Consider the following 25,996-nt stretch of genomic DNA (forward strand, 5'->3'; position numbering starts at 1 on the left):
GGCAAATTAAGCTATAGTAAAGAGTTAGGAAGCCAGCGTGATGAACCGAAACCACTATTCTTTCTGATGATACCAACAGATTGGCAGATCAAACAAGGAATTTGACAAAAAATGATCTAAAATTGAACAAATCCACCACTATACTTTTTTGTGGACAGGTCCGTTCTCATACAGCGTGAGTCATAACTTCTGTACCACACCATGTTCTACTTGCTGATCAGGCCTCAACCAGCTCCAAGGTTTTATCTCTCTTTGTTCTGCTGCTGCTTGATCATTGTCATTGTGTTTGCATTGTAATCTGGATGAAGCTGGGCCCTGACCTGATTCCTGCCATCCCAATCTAGGAATACTGAGGGATGTGAGTCCACTCAGACCAGCCAGCTAGATAGATAGAAAGATATAATCCTGCATCAAAGATCCGCCATCGTATTTTACAGTCAGTATGAGGTACTTTTCTGCATTGGCTTTGCGTGGCTAAAAAACTCTATTTTCATATAATCTGACCATAGCACCGCCTGGAGTTTGATAAACGGCATTGGCACTTGGATTGGAAGTTCATGATGCTGTTGACCTTAACAATGGCCCCAGAACCAGTGGAAGCAAAATAGCCCCACGCACAACAGTGGTGGGTTTTGCGTCGAAAAGAGGAATCATGTGCAGAAAAGAACCCCATACGTACTGGTTCTTTGATGTTGTGACGCTATTTTGCTTGTTAAGGTCAACGGCATCAATAACTTTACCCAGTACTAGGCCATTTTAGCCCAATGCTTTGTTGCCTCTGCCAGGCGCCAGAAACTTGGCCGCAATTGGATCTCCCAGCATTACAATAACCCCAAGCACACATCAAAATCCACAAAGAAATGGTTAATTGACCACTAAATCAACATCTCAGTCTCCGGACTTGAACCCCATTGGAAATCTGTGGTTTGACTTGCAGAGGGCAGTCCAGAAACGCAGACGAAGGATAACCGCTAGGCTACCTGCCACACTGTACTAACAACATGGCATTTGCAGTATGTAATTGCAGTCTTTAAATTTGATAGTAATGTCTATTATATTGTATACATGATAATTATACTAAAAATGGCTACTCAAATGACACCCTATTCCCCATATAGTGCACTACTTATGATATGGCTCTGGTCAAACACAGTGAACTATATGAGAAATAGGGTGTCATTTCAGATTTATCCTGTATTCCCTGAAACAAAGCGCATTTGTTTGGCAATGTCTTACCTCCAAAAGGTTATCATTAGATCATTCACAGAGACAGAGGCCTTTTATAGTGTCCTGAAAGGCTCTAGGCCCTCCAGGACACTATAAAACACAATATATACAACGGATGTGATCCAAAATTAGAAAATGATTCTAGGGACCGTCATGGCGCCGCTGTGTATTGTGCCTGTCAATGTTAACTCAGAGTTATGTCATTATTTTCTCAAAGAGTCTATTTGACAAGCTGTTCCTACGGATGTAATGTAATTCATGACCTAACAAACCTAACAGTGGTGCTTTTTCAGAAAGCCCCAGTTTCAACATCTGGTAGTTTGTTCTGGTTTCCCATGTCATGTGTCAAATAATAATGTATGTGTGTGTGTACATGTTTTCCATTCTTCATCAAAAGCAAATTAGTGATGACATTATCACTGGTGGTAAACTACTCTGTATGCAAATTCAATAATGCTTTGTATTACCAGATACATACCCCTTTATTAGGCTAATAACTATAGGCCCAGTGGCATAGCGCTGAGCAAGCCCCCCCACACACACACACTTATTGTCCAGCAAGTGTTTAAAGGCCTTGATTGTTTAATTCTAACATTATATTATTAAAATATGTAATACAAATCCCCAAACTTCTTTTTGTTTTGTTTCGTTAGCATTTTGGCATGTTTTTCTAGATTTAGAACATAAAACAACATTTAAAAAGCAAACACTGTCCCTTAGTTCTAGCACAGCAAATACTTCAATTGTTTAAACATATGTTGCAGAACACTGATTAAAATATTCGTTCAGAATATTGACAAAAAAAACATTGATTCCATCAGTGATGTAGTTGACAACCCACTGACAACAGATACTTAAAACGGAGATATTTTTACCTCTAAATATAAAAGTTCAATACAAACATTTGTAAAATATGGAAAATGATTCATTTGAAAATCCCCAATAAAACCATAACCATTCGTTCCAGATCATTTCAGCACTCCAGTCCAACCTGACAGAGTTGATGTTTTACGGAGTTGACAAAAAAATGTCTTCTTCATTCAAGTGGTATATAATAGTTTCTTTCCTCAGTTGCTTTATGACTCTAAAACCTAAATTAATGTAACATAGAATATGAATTTTGGTCCAACTATCTTAGATGGAGTTGATAGTTTATGGTTATGACCATGGTGATTCCAATATCACTTGTTTAAATCTATCAAAAGTAGAGAACTTTGTTGCGCTACATGTAATGAGGACATGAATAAGGGGTCCTTATGGTATAGCTGACCCTGCTCATTCCTGATTCATTTAGGATTTTAGACAAATCTGACAGAGTTGACCAAATCTCTAGACACGTCTTTCACAGTTTTGAGAGAAATATGCAGAGGGCTATTGCAAGAAACTACATAAGAACATTTTTCAGTTAATATCCATTATTTTTGGAGAGTTTGGAATTGGGATCCTTTGCTCCGGCCAAAGGCATTTCCAGGCATAGAACCAACATGGAAATTAATAATATTGAAAGTATTTAGAAAATTCCAAAAGAAAATATTTTCCCTTATAAAATTCCCCTAAATGTACATTTGAAGCTCAAATAATGCAACAAAATCAATTGTTTTCAACTATAAAAAATAAAATGTCCCTTTCAGATAGGGATTGCCCTGAATTTCAAGAATCTCAGAGCTAATTTCCTGCTATTCTACACATTTTTCCATGAGGCTTAGAGAAAATTCAAAACATTTCTTTCATGGCTTATGACGTGCCCAAAGCTCGTGGACCCCCATGCCTTGTGGGGGTTGTGCTATGCCAGTGTGTAGGCCTATTTCGCTTTCATCGTTTATCCTATTGAATCAAATGGGCAATGAAGAAGTAGTTCCACATTTCCACATTGTACTAGTCCACATTGTGCAAAGGTTAGCGTGTGTCCAGAGGGAACCTGTTTACATTGGCCATCACATGTGGCCTCAGTGGAACTCATTGGATTGTCATTAATCACATTTTTTCAAGGAAATCTTTTCCCAAGAGTTTGTTGTATGTCTGTGTTATATTTGAATTGGCTGTACTCTCACAGTCCAGAGTCCCTGACACTGTGGCCCAACACATCTGACACAGGGCTGTCACTATACTTCCACACTTTCCACAGTACTGTAAGACATTTTTTATAGAAAAAAAATCTAAATAAGACAGGGAATACTCCATTTCATCCTTCATAAAGGCTTAAAAATGTGTGTTTGTATAAACAAAATATTTCATTTCGCACACTGTCATGCTCCTTCAAGAAAGTGCTTGACAGGCTAGGTTGGAATTGAAGCCAAAGCTAAATCTCCCAATCTTAACTACATCCATCATGTTTGAAATTATATATGACATAGATGACAGGTTTGAGCATGAAGACAGCCTGAGCCTGGGGATCCAGTTGGAAATGATTGCATTCAAGGAACTCACTATTTGCCTTCTAGGAACACTATTCGCCTTCTTGGAACTCACTTGTTCAATTCACGTGTCTCTGCCAAGAATGATCAGCCCATCCTTTTTGTTGTTGGATGGAGCCCATGTTCAACCCAAAGACATCCTGGTCCAACCAGAAACAGACACCAGAACTATTTTGGTAAATAGAATGGTCTATAGCTTATCAAGAGGTATTCTAACTCGGGCGAGCAGAACCTAGAGACTTCTAAAATACTATAGATTGTGCATCAGCTGTTGTGAACAAAGAGCTGCCGTTCTGTTCTGCCAATTAAACAAAGGCGGAAACATTATGTACAAATAAAGTTAAGATCTTTGCAAAAAAAATTATAAATAGCATAATTGGTCAGGAGGCGTAAAACCAAAAATGTCAACAACAAAACATTATCCAAATCCTGTCATGGTGAGCTAGTGGGCTTGCCTGCTTTTGTTCCAGTCCAGCACTAAGTACAGGTGAATAGTTAATTATTTGAATCTGATGTGTTAGTGCTGTACTGGAACAAAACCCTACATTACACACCCAGCACTGAAGTTGGAAACCCTTGCCTTGGTCACATTTTTTACACTGAATTCAACGGTACAGTTTTGTCAACCATAATCGTCAAGCAAATCCGAAGCAAACTTTTACTGTCATTGATTCCCTGTCCTGTCCTCTTTCTCTCTCCGACTCTTTGTCTATCTGTCACTCTCCCGGTTTGTGTTAATGTCAGTGTCTTCCTCTGTGTCTTGTCTGTGCACTAAACAAAACCTAGGCTACACATCTATTTCAGAATACAAGATGGTCCTGACCTGGCTCAAATTGGAATGATACGCCTATATGCCACACGTCATTATTATTCACGTGACACATTATGATCAGTTCTGATTTGTTACACTGCAATACATGGTCTTTATTCTTCACCACATCCCCCAAAAGCTTGCCGTTGTATTGTCAAAATGAAAATGTTAATGTAATACATTTTTCAATATATTCAAAGACTATAAAGAATGGCAGGTGGGAGGGGAGTGCCATGTGAAATTGCACTTATTATTCTCATATCTTTGATATGCAAAATAATCTACAATCTGTTTTCATCACCTTAAATAGATAATTGAGTATGTTACAGCCAACAGCGTGACATTATAGGCATATTGTATTGCACATTTTAGCTTATTTGGAAATCCAATAACTGTTTCTCCCTTTAGTGAGCGAACTAGCGGTTGTCAATCTGTATATATCTTACTTAACAGCTGAGACTTTCTCCATCTCCTGGAATGGCACTGAGGGAGAGATTGGCAGTTATGTCCTGGATATTATTGATTCTAACTGGTTGAGGAAACCAGATGAATATAGCATTTCCCAGAATGCAATGTCCCATGTCATCACAGGGCTAAGGCCAAGTACTGACTATATACAGTTGAAGTCAGAAGTTTACATACACCTTAGCCAAATACATTTAACCTCTTACATCTAGACGTTCCGCTAGCGGAACACCTGCTCCAATATCCAATGATGGGCGTGGCGCGAAATACAAACTCCTCTAAAATCCGAAAACTTCAATTTTTCAAACATATGACTATTTTACAGCATTTTAAAGACAAGACTCTCGTTAATCTAACCACACTATCCGATTTCAAAAAGGCTTTACAGCGAAAGCAAAACATTAGATTATGTCAGCAGAGTACCCAGCCAGAAATAATCAGACACCCATTTTTCAAGCTAGCATATAATGTCACAAAAAACAAAACCACAGCTAAATGCAGCACTAACCTTTGATGATCTTCATCAGATGACAACCCTAGGACATTATGTTATACAATGCATGCATGTTTTGTTCAATCAAGTTCATATTTATATCAAAAAACAGCTTTTTTACATTAGCATGTGACGTTCAGAACTAGCATACCCCCCGCAAACATCCGGTGAATTTACTAAATTACTCACGATAAACGTTCACAAAAAACATAACAATTATTTAAAGAATTATAGATACAGAACTCCTCTATGCACTCGATATGTCCGATTTTAAAATAGCTTTTCGGTGAAAGCACATTTTGCAATATTCTCAGTAGATAGCCCAGCCATCACGGCTAGCCATTTAGACACCGACCAAGTTTAGCCCTGACCAAACTCCGATTTACTATTACAAAAGTTTGATTACCTTTGGTGTTCTTAGTCAGAATTCACTCCCAGGACTTCTACTTCAATAACAAATGTTGGTTTGGTTCAAAATAATCCGTAGTTATATCCAAACAGCGGCGTTTTGTTCGTGCGTTCAAGACACTATCCGAAGTGTAAATAAGGGTCACCAGCATGGCGCAATTCGTGACAAAAGATTTCTAAATATTCCATTACCGTACTTCGAAGCATGTCAACCGCTGTTTAAAATCCATTTTTATGCCATTTTTCTCGTAAAAAAGCGATAATATTCCGACCGGGAATCTGCGTTTAGGTAAACAGACGAAAGAAAACAAAGCATTCGGTCGACGCGGGCACGAGCCTGAGTCTCACAGTACTGTAACCAGCCACTACCCAAACGCGCTACTTTTTTTCAGCCAGAGCCTGCAAAGCCACGATTCAGCTTTTTGCCGCCTTCTGAGAGCCCATGGGAGCCGTAGGAAGTGTCACATAACAGCAGAGATCCTCTGTAATGGATAGAGATAATCAAGAAGGGCAAGAAATTGTCAGACAGGGCACTTCCTGCATGGAATCTTCTCAGGTTTTGGCCTGCCAAATGAGTTCTGTTATACTTACAGACACCATTCAAACAGTTTTAGAAACTTTGGAGTGTTTTCTATCCAAAGCTAATAATTATATGCATATTCTAGTTTCTGGGCAGGAGTAATAATCAGATTAAATCGGGTACGTTTTTTATCCGGCTGTGAAAATACTGCCCCCTAGCCATAACAGGTTAAACTCCGTTTTTCACTATTCCTGACATTTAATCCTAGTAACAATTCCCTGTCTTAGGTCAGTTAGGATCACCAGTTATTTTAAGAATGTGAAATGTCAGAATAATAGTAGAGAGAATGATTCATTTCAGCTTTTATTTCTTTTATCACATTCCCAGTGGGTCAGAAGTTTACATGCACTCAATAAGTATTGGTAGCATTGCCTTTAAATTGTTTAGCTTGGGTCAAATGTTTCAGGTAGCCTTCAATAAGATTCCTACAATAAGTTGGGTGAATTTTGGCCCATTCCTCCTGACAGAGCTGGTGTAACTGAGTCAGGTTTGGAGGATCCTTGCTCGCACACGCATTTTCAGTTCCGCCCACACATTTTCTATAGGATTGAGGTCAGGGCTTTGTGATGGTCACTCCAATACCTTGACTTTGTTGTCCTTAAGCCATTTTGCCACAACTTTGGAAGTATGCTTGGGGTCATTGTCCATTTGGAAGACCCATTTGCGACCAAGTTTTAACTTCCTGAGTGATGTCTTGAGATGTTGCTTCAAAATATCCACATAATTGTCCTTCCTCATGATGCCATCTGTTTTGTGAAGTGCACCTGTCCCTCCTGCAGAAAAGCACCCCCACAACATGATGCTGCCACCCCCCATGCTTCACGGTTGGGATGGTGTTCTTCGGCTTGCAAGTCTCCCCCTTTTTCCTCCAAATGTAATGATGGTCATTATTGCCAAACAGTTCTATTTTTGTTTTATCAAACCAAAGGACATTTCTCAAAAAAGTACGATCTTTGTCCCCATGTGCAGTTGCAAACCGTAGTCTGGCTTTTTTATGGCGGTTTTGGAGCAGTGGCTTCTTCCTTGCTGAGTGGCCTTTCAGGTTATGTCGATATAGGACTCATTTTACTGTGGATATAGATACTTTTGTACCTGTTTCCTCCAGCATCTTCACAAGGTCCTTTGCTGTTGTTCTGGGATTGATTTTCACTTTTTGCACCAAAGTACGTTCATCTCTAGGAGACAGAACACGTCTCCTTCCTGAGCGGTATGACGGCTGCATGGTCCCATGGTGTTTATACTTGTGTACAATTGTTTGTACAGACAAACGTGGTACCTTCAGGCATTTGGAAATTGCTCCCAAGGATGAACCAGACTTGTGGAGGTCTACAATGTTTTTCTGATGTCTTGGCTGATTTCTTTTGATTTTCCCATGATGTCAAGCAAAGAAGCACTGAGTTTGAAGGTAGGCCTTGAAATACATCCACAAGTACACCTCCAATTGACTCAAATGATGTCAATTAGCCTATCAGAAGCTTCTAAAGCCATGACATCATTTTCTGGAATTTTCCAAGCTGTTTAAAGGCACAGTCAACTTAGTGTATGTAAACTTCTGACCCACTGAAATTGTGTTACAGTGAATTATAAGTGAAATAATCTGTCTGTAAACAATAGCTTTCTCATTAAGATCAAGATGCTCAATATCTGTGATATCAGCTATGTACTTAGAAGGCTCAGATACCTAATCTCCTCCTTAAAGCAAGCCGTTTTCCAAGTAATACAGGCTGAACGGATTTTAAATTTCAGCAATTCCCAGTATTTCACATTTCTGCATTAGAGGTAGCTAAATTCCAATAAAAATCTAATTGATTCTTGAATTAAAAACATTAAATCATCATGAAATAACAATGGGTTATTACATTTCCAATAACCACCAGAGGATTTATATTTCATCATTAATGCACATTCTTACAGTCAGCCGTATGACTTTATGATCAGTCAGGACTGCAGTCACTATTTTTACCTCTACAGTGTTGGGCTCAAGGCTAGAGGTTATCACCCACAAGTCAATTCTTGATTGTACTGAACGATCTCTATTACTCCATGTGTATTGTTTCTCTCCAGGGGTTTTAACTCTCCATATGTCAATTATGTCCGGGCTTTGACAGAAATTTACCAATATACTCACACCAATGTTAGGCCTATGGGGCAATCTATCAGTCTCATTATAATTAACCATATTAAAATCCCCACCAACTATAATCTGACTGGCTGGATAATTTATCAGAAAGCTTTTAAGAATTTCCTCAATTGCCTCTGTAAGTAAGTCATTTGGAGGACTAGAACAGTATCCATATACATTACACAACACAAATAATCTGTCCATATGTTGATGACCGCTGCTACCCAATGTCTATTGGTGTCCATTTGAAGAAACAAAAATGTCCCATTGAAATGGTGTGGTAAAATTGTAACCCCAGCTGAGTGATTAGTCCCATAGGCCAAGAAAATGTCACAGTGATAGTCCTCTTTGCATGAATGTGTTTCTGTGCTGCAGTCCTTATAAAACAAAAGAAAAACTTTCCACTTCAGCAGGTTTCGTATCCCCCTGGCATTGATTGACATAAACTTCAAGTCCACATATACAAAATAGAAAGGGAAATCCTATGCAATCTCGACTCTACCCTCTCTATAAAAAGTTGCTTCATAAATGTATTAACAGAAGTCTTACCTTGTAGACAATAGCAGCACAATTCAAAACTAGAACGCTCAGTTTGTTGTTGGGGAAGGGGTTACCTTGTTAGCCTACTGACGGATCAAATCACCCAGGTGAAATGTATTTTCCTGTCGACGAAAAATGCTCAGATTCCCCTGTAGTGTCCATCCTTTCCTTGATTTCGGGCCTGTCAGACGAGAGGCCACAACTTTTCCCTTGCTGCCTTGTTTACTGCAGTCAGGTCCTCACCGAATTTAAGTTATCTCTTTCAGAAAGGTGCTTTCCTTTGCTTTCTTCCAAACTGCATCTCTTGCTGTGCGGAAAGCGAACTGGATGAGGATCGAGCGGCTGTCGATGGCATCTTGCTTCTTCCCAATAAAATGAGCGACATTCACAGCCATGTACATATATCCTTCGGGGAAGTCCGGGGCCACACGGTTACAAATGTCACTTACTTTGCGATTTACATTCTAACCCTGGTCCTCGGGGACACCATAAAGCCGTAGCACCCACCTTCTCCAGTATCGCTCTGCTTCCAACAAGTGCTCTTGCATGTCAGCCATGGTCTTCTCCTGTGCAGTACACATTTAAGATCTTCGATACTCTCGTATGCATGATCCAGAGAGGTCTCGAGGTCACCGGTTTTTGATGTGTTTTTGTGTATGATTTTCTCCAAACCATCGGCTCTTTCATGGATCTTTGCAGTGACCGCATCGATTATGTTGACCTGGAGTTTGCACAAAGACATTTCTTTCAGTGTCTTTCTGGGTGCAAGGCTATTGAGTGGACTTTCTGAATCAACCAAATTTCCAGATTCCTCCATTTCTTCTCCTGAGGAGTCAGGTGGCGGTTTCTCTCTGGTGTATGAGTGGTCAGCTAGCAACTGCATTCTCCTCCCTTTGCTCTTTTGCACACTATTTTCTTCCACTTTGCCAAGTTTCAGATCAAATTAGCAGTCTACTGAGCGTTGTTCTCTGTTGTGTTTCCTATAAACCAAGTTTTGTTACATTTAAGTAAGTTTGAGAGGGATAAAAGTTAAGGTTACTCTGAGCAAGACAAATTATTGTCTGCACTTGACGTCATCTTCTTCTCCCCCCAGAAAATTAAATAAATGTTTTGCTCCATGAGGTAATCCAACAATATGTACACCGCCATCTTGTCTATCTTCAAAACCGGTGTTGCTCTTCTCTCAATTTTCTAAATTCAGTCGAACCCCATGCAATTAGACACAGAAGTTTGGAAGACATTGGTTGTCTTCCAAGTCAGGAATTGAGGAAGTATCGACAAGTTAAGGTTGATCGAAAATTATCTGTGCTATGCTAAACAGTACCAGAGTAACGGTCTGACTAGGCAATATTTTTTTATAGCTAGTTAGGCCTTTGGACCAGGAAAACACAGACAAATCAACATGCCATTTTCAGCATGAAATGTCAGTTGACCTATCCACTCATTTGTTTCTTTACCTTTGAATGCACTGAATGTAGGACTGGCATTAAGGACGCATGTGGTTGTGGATGGATTGTTTAGCCAAAATCCTTGGCTTGTTGCAACAATAATGGAGAATAGTGGGCCTCTAAGTGGATGTCAACTTGCTAACTGACTTCAATAAATGTCTCCACAACCATGAGTGTGTCTATTTCTCAATAAAATATCAAAGGAATGCAAAGCACCTTGACTGTGACCGCACGCTAACGATTTGAAAGCATGGCAGAGTGGCGGCAAGTTTATGAGAATGTAACCAACAACTGGTATGTCTACTCACCTTTTCCGACTGATCGCCGAAGGGATGCCTTCCTCAATTTTGCTTTCTAGTAATTGGGTGTATGTTTCTCGACAAATGTGACGAATTGAAGCGTTTTGCGTTTCCAACCAGAGGCTGGGCCAGAAGTGGAGCACATGTTTGTCTCGGACATCACGTCAGACAGTTTACACCAGGCCTGGATTGCGGATGAAGAAATGTTTGATAGACTTGTGATCAAAATTAGGGACTCCACAAAGTTTGAGCATCCACAAGAATGAAATGTCCTCGGTGATGAGCGAACCAAAGATTTAAATTTAACAGGACTCACCGGCGGCACCGAGTATAAAATCAGGCTGTATGATGTCACATTGGAATTGAGCTCTCAACCAATTACCGGTGATGCGCGAACAGATATTTTAATAGAGGATCTATTGTGCCAAAGCACAATGTGGTCTACAACTCACACAACTTTTAACTGTCTGGTTTTTCTGGAAACGGGTGACTACAAGAAACAATAGGCTGCTGTTCTTTATTTGACTGGGTTTTCTAATAACACATTTTGTTTTGACTGGTTTTATTTTTTTCAAGAGGTATCAGGGAAATGTCTTAATTGCCACTGATCATTCTTTGATGTGCTAATAATCCTAGGCCTGTGAGCATACTTCAGGGTTTAAGGGGCAGAAAATTGGTTTTTCATGTTTCTTTTTCCCCATTTTATATTATTTTCAGGAATATGGAGACACCATATTTTTTGCATTCGATCTGCGGTGCTTCTCATGCTTTAAATGCAGATCAAATTCCATGTGTTTTGATGCCCATTGTAGATTCATTTTCATGGCCTATACATTTTACTGATTAAACTGGTTAAAGAGTTAAAGACACAAACATATGAGCTTTTTTTGCAGCATGTTCGACAAAGGTTTAATGTATTGGTATTCATGCATCAAAATGTACTCATTAAATTTACTCCCATTGATAGCCTATAATAGGGATGTATGATATGCACCACTGTTGATGTGTAGATTGTTGGTTGCAGCATGTTTCAAGCCTACTCCGGCTGGGGTGATTGTGGTGGGCCTTTGTATGTTTTCAGGAACTGTGTTTTCTCACTGGAATTTCATGTCTTTCTGGAGTTATCATTTTAGCAAAGTCTTTGAGTACATTTGTGTGCTTTTCTGATTTCTCACTGCGCATATTGACACACCATAGGCGATAGGACTATTGCATCAAATAAACTGACCACAGTAGAATCGATTCCTGATCAAAAACCAAACTCAAACATATCAATCTAACTTTTGTCGTTTTTGTGCTTGCCTTTTTAACCCTGACCCCATCGCTGTGCCAGGCCTGGGCGCTCCAAGGGGAATCCGCTTCTCTGAGGTGACCGAGTCCTCGGCCATAGTCCACTGGACCATGCCTCGTGCCAGAGTGGACAGCTACCGCATCATCTATGTGCCCCTCCAAGGAGGTGAGTGAACAGGCTTTAATAGTGACAGTGAATTCTACCCGTTCTAATAAGGATATTGGACTGCATTTACATAGTACTTTAGGCCTCAAAAGGGCTTAATGTTGGATGAGTTAGGAGGAATTTTCTTTAATTGGACAAAGCACTCCCTCTAGTGGAACATAGGTTTCTTCACACAATCACAGTAGTCTCTCCAACTGCTACCAAGGGAGAGAAAGGAAACTATATACTTGAAGTGGATTTAACAGTACAATTTAACAAAAATGAAATCTGTTTATGAAAATTGATTGACTCTTGAGTAGAAGAATGTAATGTGACAAAAATGCTATATTTTCTCTCATCAACAGGTAGCCCAATGACAGTGCTAGCAGATGGGACTGAGACCCAGGCCTTGCTGCCTAACATGTTGCCAGGGGTGACCTACCAGGTGACCATATTCTCCATGAAGGACCTGGAGGAGAGTGACCCAGGGACAGACACCATCACCACAGGTGTGTGTGACTTCTGTTTAGCCTACATTTATATAAATCTGAATTGACCTTTTACTAAATACATGAAATTACATATACATTTACATTAAAGCCACAGTGCTATGATGAGAATAGACAGAAATGTCTGGGTCATACATAGACACTATGAGCCTTTCATAATTCATTAGCTTTCATACATTCTTACTCAGTAGCACATATAGTACTTCTCTACTTGTCCCAACCAGTCAATTATTCCATGAAAAAGTATCACATCATTGTATAGGGGCAGTCGTGGTGCCATTGCGGTAAACCATATTACCGACACACAGGCAGTCATGAGCCATGACTGCAGTAAAATTCCACGTGAGCATTGAGTCACGATAATCTCCTTTTATGCACTCTGGACATGCTTTCGTAGTGAGTACCCAATTTGCTAACGACCATCAGGTCCGTATCACCTGGCACTCAGGGCTCTATTGTCCCTCTAACCACTCTGACGTCAATGCAAATGCATTCGAAAATCATATCAAACACATATCATCGAAACAGTAGGCCTACAGTGCTTTTAAAACTCACCTCACCGTGATCATCAATTTAAAGAAAGAAGTTCAAGAGCAGGTTGAAACGGTGTAAAACATGGTTGTTGTGGATGTTGTTTCAAAGCCTAACAAAACAAAATGGACAGCGCTTTCTAAGGTGATGATTAATTCAAAAACACACATGCATATTACAGCTTATGCATACGCATAGGCTTATGAGCCCGAAAAAAATACATAGCCTACTGCATATTACGCATGGCAGAAAAACATAAAACAAAACTGATTTAAGATGTCTTTGGTCTAGCCTATATTGGTCTAGCCTATATTCCAAAATCAAACAAATTTGAGAAATTGCCTTTGAGTGTGAACTGTGTTATTATGCATACTGGATGGACTGGTTACCTTATGCTATGCTCCAAAATGTGTATCCATGAGTCTGGAAGAGAACATATAGCCCTAGGCGATGCTGTTGGTTCATTGATTGCGCAGGCTGGTTTCCAGTTAGCCTACCATTAGTGAATTTGTATTTGATAATGAATAGCCTAGTAATAGGGCATTTTTTATATATTTTCATAATTCATTAAGTGACACATTACCGTTAGCTATAGGCCTACAGAATAGCTCACCTTCATGCGTTTCCATCTCCTCCTCTCTCCTTTATTACTTTCTCGAGCGCTGTCAACAGTTTAGTGAAATATGTTTCGTTGCGAAAAACATGTTACTATCGATGTTCCCGAACAGATTTCACTTGGTTTCCCAAATGAAGCACTGGGTGGCAGCAGGACTTATAAGCATACTGTATCTTGTCAGCTAAATGAACACGCCTACAGCCTATGTTATGGAGCATAGACAGATACTGTAACATAGGCCTACAGTAAGCCAACTCATATTATATTATTATTAATACATTTTTCTTCATATCACAATGTTTCTTTAGCGCTGACAAAAAATAAATCATGGATTTATTGTGATGATGTAGCCTACATTCAATTGATATATTAGACTTTTTTTTAAATGTAGACGTTCCATAGGCACTCATCAGCGACTTGTATGGGTGGAGGCCTGTAGATGCTAAACATATTTATGTTAATTAACGGTAAATTAGCGTGAGACCGGCAGTCGTTTGCATGGCAAGAAGCTGCTGACAAATTTTCATGACCCCCACAGCCCCAGGCAGTCGCAAGTCACGGTATTGTCAGTACAGACGATTGTTTGCTGAAGCTGTTGTGGCTGCAGGCCTGTATCTGTAACAAGCCTGTGTGTTTTCCTCCTCCTTAGCTCTGGACAGGCCTCAGGGTCTTTCTGCTGTCAACGTCACTGACACCACCGCCCTGCTGCTATGGCAACCCACTCGGGCCACTGTCGATGGCTACGTCATCACCTACAGTGCAGATTCAGGTGTGTGTTTCGCAAGAGGCCCAAGGCACAGATTGCCAGGAGCCGACATGTATTTGTGTACATGATGTATCTATCAAAGGTATGCCTCATCATTAGCCAAATAGACACAGCACAAGAGGAGTGTTGGTAGTGGTAACCTAGTGGTAACACTGTTCTCGGTACTCTGCTGTCCGCAGTGTCCCCAGTGATGGAGCATGTTTCTGGGAACACAGTGGAGTTTGAGATGGGCTCTCTGGTCCCTGCCACCCATTACACAGTTGGGGTATACGCCATGAGGGGAGGCACTAAAGAGTGGCACCACCACCACCGAATTCACCACAGGTATTGATACAATTAGATGCTTTATACAGGAGCATTGGGTCTGATTTTCAATCAAAATCTAACTGTGTGTAGTATTGTATTGTTCACACACTTGATTCTGTGCAGTATTATATTGTCCATAAATTCAATAATAAAGTAATAATAAAATTCACTCACTCTTTGGCATTTGCAACATGATGATGTGGCTGGTGACTTTTGCCTCTTGAAAGTCCAATATCTTGAAAACTTGACTGCTCACATGCAAAACATTTTGCTACTGTATCAACAGTGGACTAATGAAAAACATACCAAAAGATAGTTTTGAGTGGATTTTCCCTTTTACATGTGTTACATATCATATGTAACACACGTACTGTATATGATCCTTCCTCCTCGCTTTTTTTGTCTGTAGATGTGGATTCCCCTCGTGACCTAGCGGCCAGTAACGTCCAGACAGACAGTGCCACTCTCACTTGGAAGCCCCCGCGTGCCGACATCACCGGATACGTCCTCACCTTCACCTCATCTGACAGCACAGTCCGGGTACGTAGGTCTTTACATGAGTCAGCACACTCTGGCTTCAATTCAATCAATCGCCCGTGGCTTTTTTACAGGTACATTTTCCAAAGTGCTTTACATGATGAATAAAGGTTGATTTGATTTGATTTGAATACAGGAAGTGGTCCTGAGCCCTACAGCCACATCATACAGCATGACTCAGCTGAGTGGCACTACCGACTACAACGTCAGGCTACAGGCCATCGCTGGAGCCCAGCGGAGCCGCCACGTCACCACCGTCTTCACCACCAGTATGTAGACTGCTACACACCATTTTCTTCTCCTCACAGCTTTGCACTGCATAGGAAATAGGATATAATTTGACAACTGCCCAGTGTACTGTTTTTGACAAGTTTTTGTGTACGCGTGCCTGCCTGCACGTACGTGTGTAGTCGGAGTGTTGTACAGATACCCTAAGGACTGCTCACAGGCTCTGCTGAATGGAGACACCACCTCTGGAATCTACACCATCTACCTGGGAGGAGAAGAGAGCCAGCCCATCCAGGTCTACTGTGACATGACCACCGACGGAGGTGGATGGATGGTGAGGAACACACACACACACACACACACACACACACACACACACACACACACACACACACACACACACACACACACACACACACACACACACACACACACACACACACACACACACACACACACACACACACACACACAGGTCTGAACACCAGGTTTGATTGGATTTACCTTTGAAAGCCAACGACACCAGGGCTTGTATGACAGGTTCTGTGAACTCTCTTTATAGGTGTTCCTGAGGCGCCAGAGTGGAAAGCTGGAGTTCTTCAGGAACTGGAAGAATTACACTGGTGGTTTTGGGGACATTAATGCTGAATTCTGGTTTGGTGAGTCCACATCTCTCCACCCCTCCTTGTGTTTCTCTTTTTATTCAGCATTTGTGGCCCATGCGGAATCAAACCACAATCCTGGTGTTGCATCACCATGCTCCAACCAATTGAGCCATCAAATCAAATCAAATGTTATTGGTCGCATACACAAATTTAGCAGATGTTATTGTGGGTAGAGCGAAATGCTTGTGTTCTTAACTCTAGCAGTGCAGTAATATCTAACAATTCACAACAATACACACAGATCTAAAAGTAAAAGAATGGAATTAAGAAATATATAAATATTAGGACAAGCAATGTCATAGTCTGGAGTATAAATATATTAAAGTGACCAGAGTTCCATAATTAAAATGACCAGTGATTCCATTTCTATGAACATAGGGCAGCAGCCTCTAAGGTGCTGGGTTGAGTAACCGAGTGGTAGCCGGCTAGTGACAGTGACTAAGTTCAGGGCAGGGTACTGGGTGGACGCTGGCTAGTGATGGCTATTTAACAGTCGGATGGCCTTGAAATAGATGCTGTTTTTCAGTCTCTCTGTCCCAGCTTTGATGCACCTGTACTGACCTCGCCTTCTGGATGGTAGTGGGGTGAACAGGCCGTGGCTTGGGTGGTTGATGTCCTTGATGATCTTCTTGGCCTCGCTGTGACACCAGGTGCTGTAGGTGTCCTGGAGGGCAGGCAGTGTGCCCCCGGTGATGCGTTGGGCAGACCTCACCTCCCTCTGGAGAGCCCTGCGGTTGCGGGCAATGCAGTTGCTGTACCAGGCGGTGATACAGCCCGACAGGATGATCTCAATGCATTTTACATTTACATTTTAGTCATTTAGCAGACGCTCTTATCCAGAGCGACTTACATTAGTGAATACATACATTTCATACATTTTTTCCATGTACTGGTCCCCCGTGGGAATCGAACCCACAACCCTGGCGTTGCAAACACCATGCTCTACCAACTGAGCCACACAGGACAATGGTGCATTTGTAAAAGTTTGTGAGGGTCTTAGGGGACCAGCCAATTTCTTCAGCCTCCTAAGTTTGAAGAGGCTCTGTTGTGCCTTCTTCACCACACTGTCTGCATCTGTGGACCGTTTCAGATCGTCAATGATGTGTACAACAAGGAACTTGAAGTTTTTCACCTTCTCCACTGCGGAACCATCAATGTGGATGGGGTTGTGCTCCCTCTGCTGTTTCCTGAAGTCCACGATCAGCTCCTTCGTTTTGATGTCATTATTTTTCTAGCACCACTCCTTCCTGTAGGCTCTTGTCATTGTTGGTAATCAGGCCTATTACTGTTGTGTCGTCTGCAAACTTGATGATTGAGTTGGAGGCATGCATGGCCACGCAGTCATGGGTGAACAGAGAGTACAGGAAGGGGCTGAGCACGCACCCTTGTGGGGTCCCTGTGATGAGGATCAGCATAGTGGAGGTGTTGTTTCCTACCTGGGCCTGTCAAGAAGTCCAGGACCCAGTTGCACAGGGTAAGCTTCAGACCTAGGGCCCCAACCCAGGAACCACAGAATGGCACTGTGATGTCATTTCCTGTTGTTTCAGGTCTGGCTAACCTCCACAAGATGACAACAGCAGGCCAGTACGAGCTGCGTGTGGACCTGAGGGACAACGGGGAGTCGGCCTATGCTCAGTATGACAAGTTCACGATCGCAGAACCCCGTAGCCGCTACAAGATCCACGTAGGAGGGTTCAGCGGCACAGCAGGTAAGGACAATGATGATAATAGCTTTATTTACTAGTGTTCCTGTGTAGAACATCAAATCAAATCTGGATTTTGTTCAACTCCATTTAAATATCCCAATACACTTTACAGTAAACTGTATAACTCTGATTGACCTATTCACATTTGTTCACACCAGTCACTGTGTGCCACTTATTTCCTAGGTGACTCTATGACTTATCACCAGGGCCGTCCCTTCTCCACATATGACAATGACAATGACATCGCTGTCACCAACTGTGCCCTGTCCTATAAGGGTGCCTTCTGGTACAAGAACTGCCATCGTGTCAACCTTATGGGGAGATATGGTGACGATAGTCACAGCAAGGTACGGAAGCCATCTTTCTGCTTCACAAAATCAACGTGTGTGTGCGTGTGTGCGTGTGTGTGGGAGTATTATATTCTGATCAGAGTGTGAAACAAGATTATTGCAGGCTTGTAGTCATACTGTGGTGTGTAAAAAAAATTATAATCTTTTCAGGGTATCAACTGGTTCCATTGGAAGGGACACGAGCATTCAATACAGTTCGCCGAAATGAAGATTAGACCAGTCAACTTCAGAAACTTTGAAAGTCGAAGGAAAAGATCATAGACTTTATACTGCCCTCCTCCCCCCCTAGCTCTCTCCAAGCCCCCCCCCCCAGGAGCATTACCCATTGACCCTCTTTTGAACCTCAATCTTCAGTTCACCAAGTCGCACATCAAGCAAGGACAATCATGTTACTGAATGTGTTTTTATCCAACTAGCTGTCAATATTGGGATGGATACGTTATACCAAAAACGGCACAATCTGACTTTTGTGTGTTTGATTTATTTTATTGTTTGTGTTCATTGGAACATTTACAAGCAAAACATGGCTCCTTATAGGTCCAAAGATATTTGAATATGCCGATGAGCAATAAGGCAGATTGATTATGAAATGTGAAACAATGAAAGGTGATTTCAGTTACTATTTTTACGGAAAGGGTAAAAAGAGTCCTATTCCAATTTTGACACTCGCTCTTACATTCTAATCTCCCACACTTTCACGTTCTTTCTCTCTGGCAGTTGATTGAAAAACTGTCTGAGCATTCAGAACCCATTGTACATTACTGCAGACAGCACAGTTGAACTTTTCAACTAGCAACATTTCAGAGAAACGTGACAATAATAACGTGGCTTGATGCCACATCCCTCAGTCTTTCTAAGGAGGGAGAAAATAAAGTTATATAGGTTAACAAAATTCCCCTCTATTCATACAGTAAATCCTTCAACAGACTTGAGGGAAATACCGACTAAATTAGGCATAATTTGTTTCATGTTGAGTGATTGATATTTAGAATTACATTTTCTATTATTGATATAATTGAATACCGGTTTAAATTATGCTTTAATTCTGTTTTCAACTGAATGAAAAACACATGTCTATATGTAACCCTCGATACAATAAAAGATACTTTGTTAAAAGATGTCAGCACTTTTTTTGGCTGCCCATATCAAATTTACCAGTACCCTTTATATGCAGTACCAGTTTTCCATTAACAGCAGATGGCAGTGTTGAGTCTTCATGTGTCATGCCTTCATCATAAGAAAAGTACTAATCAGTATGCAACGTCACACAGATTGAGAGTATATTAACTAATAGGTCTACAATTTAAATAGCAAATGTATTCAACAAACAATAGCACACATCAACTAATTAGGCTTCTTCTGTAAAAGTGGCTCTTTAATGTTGTCTTTTTGTAATGTAGGGTAAACAATAAAAAAATAAGTGGGAAATCAAAAGGATTAATTGATTAGGAGAATAAATGAAGAAAAAAATATTTGTTGACAGCAAAAAATCAAACAACCACAGAAGATATCCATGCTAAGGATTTATCACTGTCATCTCAAATTTAGGTTTAGGTTTAATTTATTTGTGCCAAAGAAAGCAAGTGATAAACAACAATACAGATAAAAACAAATAAATAAAAAATGGTGTGCAGGTATGGATGGAAGACCAAGGGCTTATATAAAAACCACACCACAAAAAAAACTATTCAATACATAAGTACAAAAATAAAAAGGTTTGTTAAAACAGATAACAAAACCCACTAATCATAAATGTACAAATGAACCAATCAGCAATCACCCCAAAAATGTTAAATGTGTGTGTGCATGCGTGGATGTGAGTGTGTGAGAATTGGGCTATATGGAGGCGATTACTGAGTAGTTTGGTTCATCAGGCTTGAAGTTATCCAGGCTGTATCAAATCCGGCTGTGAATGGGAGTTCCATAGGTCAGCGCACAATTGGCCCAGCGTCATCCGGGTTTGGCCAGGGTAGGCCGTCATTGTAATTCAAAATTTGTTCTTAACTGACTTTCTGAGTTAAATAAAGGTTAAATAATAAAATACAAAAAATACAAAAGTTATTGAGGGATGATGAGGTTTTGCAATTTGAAGATAAGAATTCCAGAGTATGGTACCTCTGTATCTGATAGAGAATTGACTATGTGAGGTGCAGCAGTGGGGAGGGTGAAGGTTATCAAAGTGTCTTGTGTTATATAGATGCATTTCAGAATTAACCTGGAAGAATCCATGGAAGAGTTTAGGTAAACTGTCTGGGAGGTATGAATATTTGTAGATGAAAATGCATAATTGCCGTACATTAATGTTGTAAATAGACAAGATATTGAGTTTCTTAAACAAAGGTGCAGATGGAGCCAGCTAATTACAGGAGGTGGTTGGTCTTGCAGATGTATTTTGTATGATGAGTAATTTGTGTATGTAGGAGGCATATGTACTGGCCCAGACAATATTACAGTAAATTAGATATTGGCAAATTAAGCTATAGTAAAGAGTTAGGAAGCCAGCGTGATGAACCGAAACCACTATTCTTTCTGATGATACCAACAGATTGGCAGATCAAACAAGGAATTTGACAAAAAATGATCTAAAATTGAACAAATCCACCACTATACTTTTTTGTGGACAGGTCCGTTCTCATACAGCGTGAGTCATAACTTCTGTACCACACCATGTTCTACTTGCTGATCAGGCCTCAACCAGCTCCAAGGTTTTATCTCTCTTTGTTCTGCTGCTGCTTGATCATTGTCATTGTGTTTGCATTGTAATCTGGATGAAGCTGGGCCCTGACCTGATTCCTGCCATCCCAATCTAGGAATACTGAGGGATGTGAGTCCACTCAGACCAGCCAGCTAGATAGATAGAAAGATATAATCCTGCATCAAAGATCCGCCATCGTATTTTACAGTCAGTATGAGGTACTTTTCTGCATTGGCTTTGCGTGGCTAAAAAACTCTATTTTCATATAATCTGACCATAGCACCGCCTGGAGTTTGATAAACGGCATTGGCACTTGGATTGGAAGTTCATGATGCTGTTGACCTTAACAATGGCCCCAGAACCAGTGGAAGCAAAATAGCCCCACGCACAACAGTGGTGGGTTTTGCGTCGAAAAGAGGAATCATGTGCAGAAAAGAACCCCATACGTACTGGTTCTTTGATGTTGTGACGCTATTTTGCTTGTTAAGGTCAACGGCATCAATAACTTTACCCAGTACTAGGCCATTTTAGCCCAATGCTTTGTTGCCTCTGCCAGGCGCCAGAAACTTGGCCGCAATTGGATCTCCCAGCATTACAATAACCCCAAGCACACATCAAAATCCACAAAGAAATGGTTAATTGACCACTAAATCAACATCTCAGTCTCCGGACTTGAACCCCATTGGAAATCTGTGGTTTGACTTGCAGAGGGCAGTCCAGAAACGCAGACGAAGGATAACCGCTAGGCTACCTGCCACACTGTACTAACAACATGGCATTTGCAGTATGTAATTGCAGTCTTTAAATTTGATAGTAATGTCTATTATATTGTATACATGATAATTATACTAAAAATGGCTACTCAAATGACACCCTATTCCCCATATAGTGCACTACTTATGATATGGCTCTGGTCAAACACAGTGAACTATATGAGAAATAGGGTGTCATTTCAGATTTATCCTGTATTCCCTGAAACAAAGCGCATTTGTTTGGCAATGTCTTACCTCCAAAAGGTTATCATTAGATCATTCACAGAGACAGAGGCCTTTTATAGTGTCCTGAAAGGCTCTAGGCCCTCCAGGACACTATAAAACACAATATATACAACGGATGTGATCCAAAATTAGAAAATGATTCTAGGGACCGTCATGGCGCCGCTGTGTATTGTGCCTGTCAATGTTAACTCAGAGTTATGTCATTATTTTCTCAAAGAGTCTATTTGACAAGCTGTTCCTACGGATGTAATGTAATTCATGACCTAACAAACCTAACAGTGGTGCTTTTTCAGAAAGCCCCAGTTTCAACATCTGGTAGTTTGTTCTGGTTTCCCATGTCATGTGTCAAATAATAATGTATGTGTGTGTGTACATGTTTTCCATTCTTCATCAAAAGCAAATTAGTGATGACATTATCACTGGTGGTAAACTACTCTGTATGCAAATTCAATAATGCTTTGTATTACCAGATACATACCCCTTTATTAGGCTAATAACTATAGGCCCAGTGGCATAGCGCTGAGCAAGCCCCCCCCCACACACACACACTTATTGTCCAGCAAGTGTTTAAAGGCCTTGATTGTTTAATTCTAACATTATATTATTAAAATATGTAATACAAATCCCCAAACTTCTTTTTGTTTTGTTTCGTTAGCATTTTGGCATGTTTTTCTAGATTTAGAACATAAAACAACATTTAAAAAGCAAACACTGTCCCTTAGTTCTAGCACAGCAAATACTTCAATTGTTTAAACATATGTTGCAGAACACTGATTAAAATATTCGTTCAGAATATTGACAAAAAAAACATTGATTCCATCAGTGATGTAGTTGACAACCCACTGACAACAGATACTTAAAACGGAGATATTTTTACCTCTAAATATAAAAGTTCAATACAAACATTTGTAAAATATGGAAAATGATTCATTTGAAAATCCCCAATAAAACCATAACCATTCGTTCCAGATCATTTCAGCACTCCAGTCCAACCTGACAGAGTTGATGTTTTACGGAGTTGACAAAAAAATGTCTTCTTCATTCAAGTGGTATATAATAGTTTCTTTCCTCAGTTGCTTTATGACTCTAAAACCTAAATTAATGTAACATAGAATATGAATTTTGGTCCAACTATCTTAGATGGAGTTGATAGTTTATGGTTATGACCATGGTGATTCCAATATCACTTGTTTAAATCTATCAAAAGTAGAGAACTTTGTTGCGCTACATGTAATGAGGACATGAATAAGGGGTCCTTATGGTATAGCTGACCCTGCTCATTCCTGATTCATTTAGGATTTTAGACAAATCTGACAGAGTTGACCAAATCTCTAGACACGTCTTTCACAGTTTTGAGAGAAATATGCAGAGGGCTATTGCAAGAAACTACATAAGAACATTTTTCAGTTAATATCCATTATTTTTGGAGAGTTTGGAATTGGGATCCTTTGCTCCGGCCAAAGGCATTTCCAGGCATAGAACCAACATGGAAATTAATAATATTGAAAGTATTTAGAAAATTCCAAAAGAAAATATTTTCCCTTATAAAATTCCCCTAAATGTACATTTGAAGCTCAAATAATGCAACAAAATCAATTGTTTTCAACTATAAAAAATAAAATGTCCCTTTCAGATAGGGATTGCCCTGAATTTCAAGAATCTCAGAGCTAATTTCCTGCTATTCTACACATTTTTCCATGAGGCTTAGAGAAAATTCAAAACATTTCTTTCATGGCTTATGACGTGCCCAAAGCTCGTGGACCCCCATGCCTTGTGGGGGTTGTGCTATGCCAGTGTGTAGGCCTATTTCGCTTTCATCGTTTATCCTATTGAATCAAATGGGCAATGAAGAAGTAGTTCCACATTTCCACATTGTACTAGTCCACATTGTGCAAAGGTTAGCGTGTGTCCAGAGGGAACCTGTTTACATTGGCCATCACATGTGGCCTCAGTGGAACTCATTGGATTGTCATTAATCACATTTTTTCAAGGAAATCTTTTCCCAAGAGTTTGTTGTATGTCTGTGTTATATTTGAATTGGCTGTACTCTCACAGTCCAGAGTCCCTGACACTGTGGCCCAACACATCTGACACAGGGCTGTCACTATACTTCCACACTTTCCACAGTACTGTAAGACATTTTTTATAGAAAAAAAATCTAAATAAGACAGGGAATACTCCATTTCATCCTTCATAAAGGCTTAAAAATGTGTGTTTGTATAAACAAAATATTTCATTTCGCACACTGTCATGCTCCTTCAAGAAAGTGCTTGACAGGCTAGGTTGGAATTGAAGCCAAAGCTAAATCTCCCAATCTTAACTACATCCATCATGTTTGAAATTATATATGACATAGATGACAGGTTTGAGCATGAAGACAGCCTGAGCCTGGGGATCCAGTTGGAAATGATTGCATTCAAGGAACTCACTATTTGCCTTCTAGGAACACTATTCGCCTTCTTGGAACTCACTTGTTCAATTCACGTGTCTCTGCCAAGAATGATCAGCCCATCCTTTTTGTTGTTGGATGGAGCCCATGTTCAACCCAAAGACATCCTGGTCCAACCAGAAACAGACACCAGATGAAAGGGAGGAGTATTTGGAGATAAAGAGGTCTCTAGGGGCTTTATAGTCAAGGTTATCTGTGATGGTTGGAGTGTTTTACAAGGCTTTAGTGCATTAATAATGCAATCAATAGGCTGGCATAGGTGAAAGATGATCCGACAACATGCTAGGATATTACATTTTACATTAAAAATACACACTCTCATTAGCTTTTCATGATCAGTATCTATCTTTCATAGCTTTTCCATTCCCATACTTAAGAATCGATATAAACATGAGACAATTTGTCCAGAAGTCTGAAACAATGTCTGAAACACGATGGCATGGTAAAGCCGTGTTCTTTTGTTTCAGTGGGAATTAAGTTTGTTGTTACGCGGCTGGAGAGAGAGAGAGAGAGAGAGAGAGAGAGAGAGAGAGAGAGAGAGAGAGAGAGAGAGAGAGAGAGAGAGAGAGAGAGAGAGAGAGAGAGAGAGAGAGAGAGAGAGAGAGAGAGAGAGATGAATTGGTATACCTATTCCTTTTGTTAGGTTGTACAACAGCATACAGGCCATAACACTCTCCGGTCACTAGTCAAATCAAATCAAATGTATTTATATAGCCCTTCTTACATCAGCTGATATCTCAAAGTGCTGTACAGAAACACAGCCTAAAACCCCAAACAGCAAGTAATGCAGGTGTTGAAGCACGGTGGCTAGGAAAAACTCCCTAGAAAGGCCAAAACCTAGGAAGAAACCTAGAGAGGAACCAGGCTATGAGGGGTGGCCAGTCCTCTTCTGGCTGTGCCGGGTGGAGATTATAACAGAACATGGCCAAGATGTTCAAATGTTCATAAATGACCAGCATGGTCAAATAATAATAACCACAGTAGTTGTCGAGGGTGCAACAAGTCAGCACCTCAAGAGTAAATGTCAGTTGGCTTTTCATAACCGATCATTGAGAGTATCTCTACCGTTCCTGCTGTCTCTAGAGAGTTGAAAACAGCAGGTCTGGGACAGGTAGTACGTCCGGTGAACAGGTCAGGGTTCCATAGCCGCAGCCAGAACAGTTGAAACTGGAGCAGCAGCACGGCCAGGTGGACTGCGGACAGCAAGAAGTCATCATGCCAGGTAGTCCTGAGGCATGGTCCTAGGTCTCAGGTCCTCCGAGAGAGAGAGAGAAAGAAAGAAAGAGAGAATTAGAGAGAGCATTCTTAAATTCACACAGGACACCGGATAAGACAGGAGAAATACTCCAAATATAACAGACTGACCCCTAGCCCCGACACATAAACTACTGCAGCATA

At 40.5% G+C, this 25,996-nt stretch overlaps 1 protein-coding gene across 1 annotated transcript; it reads left to right on the forward strand.

The window, feature by feature from the left end:
- Window positions 1-10,381: 10,381 nt before the first annotated feature.
- Window positions 10,382-19,574, forward strand: LOC123725184 (tenascin-like). The gene is given in 12 exon segments (XM_045689922.1): window positions 10,382-12,263; window positions 12,608-12,751; window positions 14,548-14,667; window positions 14,844-14,947; window positions 14,949-14,988; window positions 15,380-15,510; window positions 15,644-15,776; window positions 15,918-16,069; window positions 16,298-16,394; window positions 17,948-18,109; window positions 18,290-18,453; window positions 18,607-19,574. Coding segments are annotated over 12 exon segments (1,413 nt in total). The 5' UTR covers window positions 10,382-12,208; the 3' UTR covers window positions 18,718-19,574.
- Window positions 19,575-25,996: the final 6,422 nt, after the last annotated feature.

The sequence above is a fragment of the Salmo salar genome, chromosome ssa11, assembly GCF_905237065.1.
Source record: "Salmo salar chromosome ssa11, Ssal_v3.1, whole genome shotgun sequence".
Taxonomy (NCBI): domain Eukaryota; kingdom Metazoa; phylum Chordata; class Actinopteri; order Salmoniformes; family Salmonidae; genus Salmo; species Salmo salar.